The 7,967-nt window shown below is 44.7% G+C and overlaps 1 protein-coding gene across 1 annotated transcript in view; it reads left to right on the top strand.

The window, feature by feature from the left end:
- The first annotated feature begins 2,581 nt into the window (after window positions 1-2,581).
- The window catches only part of TLK1 (tousled like kinase 1), a 121,934-nt gene continuing 116,548 nt past the window's right edge, over window positions 2,582-7,967 (top strand). The window contains exon 1 of the mRNA XM_037523523.2: window positions 2,582-3,191. Coding sequence (XP_037379420.1) covers window positions 3,053-3,191 — 139 coding nt within the window. The 5' untranslated portion in view covers window positions 2,582-3,052. The remainder of the gene's footprint in view (window positions 3,192-7,967) is intronic.

Here is a 7,967-nt window from a genome sequence, read left to right as displayed (position 1 = left end):
TTCTTCTATGCATAAATAAATCTTAGAGTGATTGTATATTTTATTTAAACCACAGTTTATTTAATTAGCTCTCTGTTGCTGGCAGTGACCTCTTCATTTGTTGGTGTGAGTCTCTCCTTACCATTGAAAATAAAAGGAGCCAGTCTGCTTAAAATGTAACCCAAGTTGGTATAAAGGTAACCAGAAGTTCTGGGGAGGGTTGGGAGGAAGATAACCTACCATCAAATCCCTTTGGTTAGTTTTTGTTCACTATTCTTGGGAAGAGCTGAACTCTGTATAGTCTTGGAATTTGTAGGAGATTTAGAGAACACTCAGTGATTGACCCTAAACTCTTTCACAAATGAGAAAATTAAATCAAGGACTGTTAACTGGCCTTTTAGCTTTCTTCCTCTTCTATGTGCTTTTCACTACAACCTGCTGACTAAGCTCACTTTTAACATACAGAAAGAACATATATTAACCTATATGTTGTTACAGGAACTCTGTTTCCCCTTATAGTGCCTGTTCTTTGGTATGAAAATCTAAGGTGCCAGGTATGTATCCAAGAAAAAGAAAAGCATATATTCACACAAAAACTTTACATGAACAGTCATAGTAGCATTATTAGTTACAACCAAAAAGTGGAAACAACACAAATGTCTAACAGGGAATGGATAAACAAAGTTTGTACATTCATACAATGGAATACTCATCAATTAATAGAAAGGAACTATTGCTAAATGCAACAATGCAAATGAATCTCTAAATAATTGACTAAAAGAAGGAAGATCAAATGGTACAACTGTATGATTCCATTTATCTAAAATGCAGGAAAGTGCAAACTAATCTATAGTGACCAGAAAGCTGATTCCTGGTTACCTGGGGATAGAGGTGGAGTGGAAGAGGGACCTTAAAGGAGTAGAGGAGGTCTCCCTGGTGGCACAAGGGGTTAAGCACTGCACTATGCAGCAGTCCAAGACCTCTGCAGTACAAGTTCAATCCCTGGCCTGCCAGAGAGCAACCCACATGGTGCAGCAGACCTCTCCTGACTTGCCCACTGTTCCCCTCTGGAGTGTACTTCAGTCAGTCTGCCTGTTCTGTTCCCCACTGTCTCTGGTGAATCCTCTCACCCCCTGCATCTCTGGCCTGTACCCCAGCTCTTGTATGCTTAAATAAATAAATCTTAAAAAAAAAAAAAAAAGGAGTAGAGGAAACTGAAGGCTGGAGGATATATTCCTAATCTTGATTATAGAAATAGTCTCAAGGGTTAAACCTTATCAAACTGTATATTTTAAATATGTGCAGTTTATTTTATGTCAGTTATACTAAGTTCTGTAATTTGTAATATCTACCTCAAATTTGAAAAGAACATGACCAAAAACTCAGTTAAAGGATCTGAAGCACAAGAAAACTAAAATTACTTCTGGAGATAACTGACAACTAAGGTTCTATTCTAGTATGATAGCTTATCTGAACAGAACATTACCATGAGAAGTGCAACGTCATGAAAATGAAAAATAGAAACGACATTTTTGTCCCTCTGGTAATCATGCCATTTCCTCATGCCTGTACAATAGCTCTGTATCATAATCTTTTCAGTGTTCTATTCAGTTTGGTTTTTTAAAGAGCCAACAACCTAGCTGTATTTTTCCTGAACTATTACACTGCTCTTTTATGTACATGATGCCCAATCCCTGGTGTGTCTGTACGTATGTGGGTGTGTAGAAAGCGACACTGTATATAAATTTTAGCAACGCTGTAATTTGCCTTGGGATTTTGTAGTCGGAACTCAGCAGCGGCACTGGAAATGTATCAGAACTTTCTAGAAACCATGCCGTCTCCGACCAGAAAAATACTGGATGGTTTCCCTAAATATGTGAATTCACCGAACAAATCTTCCTATTTAGATTTTCTGCTTACCGTTTTAAAACAAAGAGACTGCACCACCCACCCGTACAGTGCACAACACCGGTAAGGATTTTTCTTTTTTTTTTTTTTTTAAGAAAACATTCATAAAGTTTTAGTTCCACCCCTCGCCAAAAATCTCATTTTCTTAGCGCTTTTATTAGATAATCACTCCCATTCTGCAGCGGGGGAGCCGCACACAGGTTTTGGGGTGGGATTTTCTGTACAGCAGAGGGGCGAGCAGGAAGCCACTCTCAACTTTTCAGTTCCATTTTGAGAAACGAGCCCTGGGAACTCCTGAGAAACGACAGCCCAGCGTGAGCCGAGCAGAAGCGTTTCTCGCTGGCAGGGTGTGGGGCGGGCGCCAGGCGCGCTTCTGCGGGAGAGGGGGAGGCAGGTGGCAGCGGAGCCGGCAGCGGCGCGGCGGGGGGCGCCTCCCTCAGGCCGGCGCGGCCCGGCTGCCCCCGGCACACGAGTCCTGCGGCCCGGCTCCCGAGCCAGCCGAGAGCAGAGCAACGGGAGCGCCAGGGGCGCCCGGCTCCCCTCCCTCCACGCTCTCCCTCCACACCCCCGCCCCCACCCCCTGGCAGGTCCCTCCCCCGTGCCTGCTCCCGCGGCCGCCGCTACCGGAGGCGCAGGAGCCTCGCGATAGTGTTTGCACTGGCGGCGCGTGACGCCGCCGCCGCCCGTAACTGATGCAGAGGTTACCCCGCCGCCTCAGCCGCCTCAGCCGCCGCCCGCCGCCCACCGCCCGGGCGACGCCGGGGGCCGACGCACTGCAGAGGTGCCGGCAGGTTCCGCCCGCGGAAGTCTCCCCGGCCCACGCAGCCTGCGCGCCGCCCGCGCCCCGACCCCGGCGCCAGCGGGCGCCCCCTCGACGCCTCCGCCGCGGCGCCCCTAGCCTCCGCCTCTTCGCCGGCGGCGCGCCCGCCTGCTTCCTCGCTTCTCCCCCTTTTCCTCCTCCCGGTCCCCTCTCCTCCCCTCACCTCTCCCCTCCCCACCTCCCCTCTTCTCGGCTTCCTCCCCCATCCCCTTGACTCTCCCCTCCCTCCTGCCCTCGCTTTCTCGCTCGCCCTCTGCGCGGCCCCCGCCATGACGGAGGCGGGTGCCGGTGCCGTTGCCGCTGCTGCCGTCGCAGGGGGGAGTCGGGTTCCCAGAAAGTAGCTTGATGAGTGTCCAAAGTAGCAGTGGAAGTTTGGAGGGGCCGCCATCTTGGTCCCAGCTCTCCACGTCTCCAACCCCGGGCTCGGCGGCGGCGGCCAGGTCCCTGCTGAATCACACGCCGCCATCCGGGAGGCCCAGGGAAGGTAAGCACCGTCGCGCCCGCGCCCGCTCGCGGGCCTGCCCTCCCGCCCACGGCCCCCGCGGCCCCGGGTCTCCTCCCTGCGACCCCGGGGTGGGGGATGGTGGGGAGGTGGACGCCTGGCCGCCGGGCTCGGGGAGGTAGTGCGTTGGCTGCGGGTGGTGGTTCGCGGGTGACGGAGGAGACGGGCGAGGGGGTGCGCGCTGGTGGGGACGGGGCGAGGCGAGGCGCACAGACTCGCTTGGGGCTCGTCGGAGCCGGTCCTGCCGGGGTGGGAAGCCCCTCCGGACGCCGGCCCCTTTCTGCTCCATTTGCTGGCACACTCAGTACTCTTAACCTCCTGGCCTCTGGTCTCCGGTGGGTTTCCCTCCCATTGAAGCGTCCCTGCCCGAGCCCCCTCCCCTTCCCTCGCGCACTCCTCCCTGAGAGGCGGCGCCTGCTCTGCGGGCTCGGCCGCCCGGGCCCCAGAGGATGCCCCTCGCTGGCAAGGTCTCTGCCCTTTGGGGAGAGCCTCCGAAATTCTCAAAGCTGACTTTGATGCCCCGCCTGGCCCTTAGAGCATGGAAACGACAGACTGACTTCGTGGGCAGGCTTCTAAAATCGCTCCTCCAGATGGTTGCAACTTTCTCCTCTCTGCCATCCCCTCCTGCGTGTCTGTGCCTTCTCTCCCCACCGCAAGTAGGCTACTGTGCTACGCTGACAGGGTCCTGGGTTTTGTAGGCGATATCTGCGTAAAGGTTATTGCCAGCACACACCGTATCGGTTACAATTGTTTTCTAAGTTTTCTGGCGTCTTGCACGCAAGTGTGCTGCCACCAGATGTAGCAGTTACACAGCTAGTGAGGCGCCGGAGTGTTCTTGACTAAAATTTTAACGTGCTGTATTTAACTTTGTATACGACGGAAAATGAAATTGGGGAGAACATTTATGGGGAAAAATAAATGTGCATGGAATTGCCTTTTAACGCCCTTTTGTCTGGAAAACGTTTCGCGGTGTTCGTCCGTCAGCTGTTGGGAAATGGGTTCGCGCGTCCAGTTGTGTCACGGAAGGCGATTGTGGCCGCATTACAAAAAGAAAAACCGTCTGGAAGTCCAGTAGTTCAGCATATTCTTTTTAAAAAATGAGCTTTGGTTTATATTGGAATGGGAGGATTAATTTACTTTGAAAATAAGTCAATTTGTACTGCTGACATTCCTGACAATTGTTAATCAAGTGTTTTGTGCCCTGACTCCAGTGATTTCAGGCACAGCATTCTTTGTCATTTTGTGCCTGTGAGCATGTGTGAAAGTGACAATAGCCTCAAAGATTGGCATGGATTTCCTCTAGGAAATTCATGTAAAGGTTTGATTCATGGCATTTATTAAACATGCAGAATGCATTGACGGGCATTTCTCCCTTTCCATCTATTAAAAGATAAAAGTTGATTTATTGACTAACTCAGTTTACTACATCTGCTCATTTTTTTTTTTGTACTTGAACATTTATAACTGTTTTAAAACCATTTTGTAAATAGAGCAGTTGGTGCTTTTTTAGCCTTTTATTTTTGCCTGCATTGTCATTAAGATGCTTAATGAGTGATAGTGAATGATAATCTTGGGAGAGACTTTCTCTTTTCTTTTTTAGGTTATTTCTTTTTATTATTCATTTTTCAAATATTTATTGAACCGTTTCTATGAACCAGGTGCTATACTAGATACTGAGGACATAGTGTTGAATTGTTCATCTCTAATATGTTTTATCAGCACTCTGGGGGCTGTAAAATCTAGATTGTGAGTTTCTGAGGTTACTTCAACTCAAGTTAAACGTCTATACTGCTCTGTACTTTTCCTGGTGGTTGAAAATTTTGAGGGATTGGAATAATTTAGCTTAAATACACAGGCTTTTTTCTAGCAGTTTAGAATCACATAAGATTTTTACTGTGTAACCTAAACTAGTGTGTGTCTGTTAATGAAATAACAGGACATCATTTGTGAAAGTTATACTTAACACCAAGTACCTGTATGGCCACAGTGTGTGTGAGTGTGTGTCTGTGTTGACCAGTCAACATGTAAGTTATAACTGATGCAATCCTCTTTGGGCTTGTGTATTCGTTGTGAAGCTATAATCTTCAGATTTCACTAATGTTAACAGAAATTGCATATATAAAACTCTGCTTATTGGATGGAGACATTTTCTATTGATTGGAGTTCCAGTTCTTTCTTTTAACAAGTATTTTACATCTTTTCCAGGTATGCATGTTAGTGTAGTTTATAAATCAGTGTAAATTGAGAGAGCTTTTGACTTCTGGTGACTGCTAGTAAGAAACATTACAATTATAAGAACTCACACAATTTGCTTTTTGCAAAATTGAGCTGAAATGTAACATATCAAGGTTATATGATGAACTCCTTTTAGGTAACTAAACTTTGAAAAGGAGCTATTTTTCAATCTATACACAAATATTTGTAAAAAGTAATTATTTTCAAGTTTTGATGTATGTGGAGCCACAAATTCTGGATTGCAATCTGATTTTTTTAATGTTCTCTAATGACTTTTCCTCTATTCTCTGTTCTTACTATCATATCAACAAAGTTTTGACTACAAATAAAATACATCATGAAGTATCATAAAATTTAGGGATTTATTGGACTCTAGGAGTAATTTACAAGTAATCTACTATTTCTCCCCAGAGTCCCAATGCTCTTACCAAAATTGTTCTCTAAGAGGTGCTCAGCGATGTAGCTCTAGATTTAAATGTTACTGCCACCCCATTTTATAATAATCTTGTGATTTAAGGGTGTGAAAAGTTAGGAGGTTAAGTAAATTTTTAAATAAATGTCACTTTTGCTTTGTTGAGGCCTAGGAACCTGGTGTCATTTTAGCTAGATCATCTGCAGATGGTTTTGTACATACCAGTACATGGGTGCTCAGTGGGTTATTGCTAAGCATCAAATCAATGACCATAGACTTGGGTGTTCTTTTCTGTTCCATCTTGCCAATTATGAATAATTTGCTTTATTTTTATGTAAGTAGTGAAAGTAGTTTGGTCAGAAGAAATAGTATCACAGCACAAACTGTTACTTTCTGTGCTTCTCTGTTTAAAGACTGCATCTCCTTAGAAGACTTAAAGTATCTGATTCCAGATGATTGACCTATAGAGAAATATTAAATCAGATGGTCTTTAATTCTTGAAATCACTAGCTGGGTGAAGATGGGTTTATATGTTTGAATATTCTAGTTCATGAATACTCTGTGGTAGGCTCTTCCTATATAAAGCCATATTTATGTGTTGGGGTGGGGGTGAGGTGAGAAACCCAGGATAGTTAAAGATCTGAGAAATAGTGTATGCTTTTAAATCTTTTTTTGGTCTCAGGGCCCTTTTACTCTCTTAAAAATTATTGCAAACCCAAAGAGATTTTGCTTATGTGGGTTATGTATGTTGAGACTAACTAAATTAGAAACAAAAAAAAAATGAAAAAATATTTAACTAAGGGCCTCCCCGGTGGTGCAGCGGTTGAGCGCTGGGCTGCGAAGCTGCCTGCAGCTTCTGTGGTGTCGGTTCGATCCCCGGCTGCTCCCCGGCCACCGGAGGAGGGTCCCACATGGTGCGCAGACCTCTCCTGCCACCCGCTGCTCCCCTCAGCAGTGTACTTTGGTCCTTCTGCCTGCTCTGCTCCCCGCTCTGGCTCTGGTGAATTCTCTCACCCTCCTGCGCTTCTGACTGTACCCAGTGCATGTATAAACAAAAACAAACAAACAAACAAATGAATAAAATACATGCCTCTTTAAAAAAAAATATTTAACTAAAAATAGCAATAATAAATTGATTACATGTTAGCAAATTTTTGTAGTGAAGTATATGTTTGGTATCAAATATTTCAGTAAGACTAGTGGTATTGTTTTATATTTTTGCAAATCACTGGAAACAGCTGAATTTGCTTCTGCTTTTCTGTTGTGATGGACTTTGATTAAGGTAGGTGAAGAGGATCCAACTTCACATTGAGATGTAGTTGGAAGTATTGTAAAAAGATTCCCCCCCAAATTGTGTGTATTCTTTGATATTACACCAAAATTTGACAAGTGGCACTTTAAAAAAAAGGTTACTTTCAATGTGGAAGTACATTGTATTCCTAAAGTGTCTTCAGGTCTTAAAGGTAGTCTGTGGACTGAAGAAAAGACTGCCTAAAAGGGTGAGTAGCATGGTCGCTGTCTTTGCATACAGGTACCCCCCCCCCTTTATGAAAGTTTGAGTGGCACTGAAGACCTACGTTAGTGCCTATGTTTGCCAATGGAAAAAAATTCCAAAGAGGATTTTTCACTTTTACAACAGAAGGTGAAAAGTGAAAATAGCTTCTTTGCTTTGCGCCATTTTGACTTATAAAAGGCATCATAGGGATGTTTGGGATAGCAAGGAAACCTGAACTTCGAAAACATAAACAGAAGAGAGAATACATTCACTCTGCTATTTTAGAAGTCAGGCTACAAGGTGAAAGTTTGGAAGGCATAGATTGAATTCATTGTAATTTTTTGACAGTGTAAAAAATGTTTAGCAACTGGACTTGTTCAACTTGGAAAGAACTGCTTCTGGATATACTTGCTATACAGATTTAAAACCGACTACAGGGACATTTTGGAGGGGGTAAATTTTGTAGATTTTATTTAGGGAGCAACTAGATTAAGTTGCATAAATTCTCATCCATCTTAAAAAACAAAAATATTCTGTGATTCTTTGAAAATCCCTAAATATAGCTACACTATACTTATATATCCGTGTTTTTGAATATTCTCTTACATCAGTAGTA

Source organism: Talpa occidentalis, unplaced genomic scaffold (genome assembly GCF_014898055.3).
Source record: "Talpa occidentalis isolate TD23 unplaced genomic scaffold, MPIMG_talOcc4v2.1 talOcc4.3, whole genome shotgun sequence".
NCBI classification, from domain to species: Eukaryota; Metazoa; Chordata; class Mammalia; order Eulipotyphla; family Talpidae; genus Talpa; species Talpa occidentalis.
The sequence above is the reverse complement of the archived record's forward strand: the minus strand, read 5'-3'. Positions and strand labels throughout refer to the sequence as shown.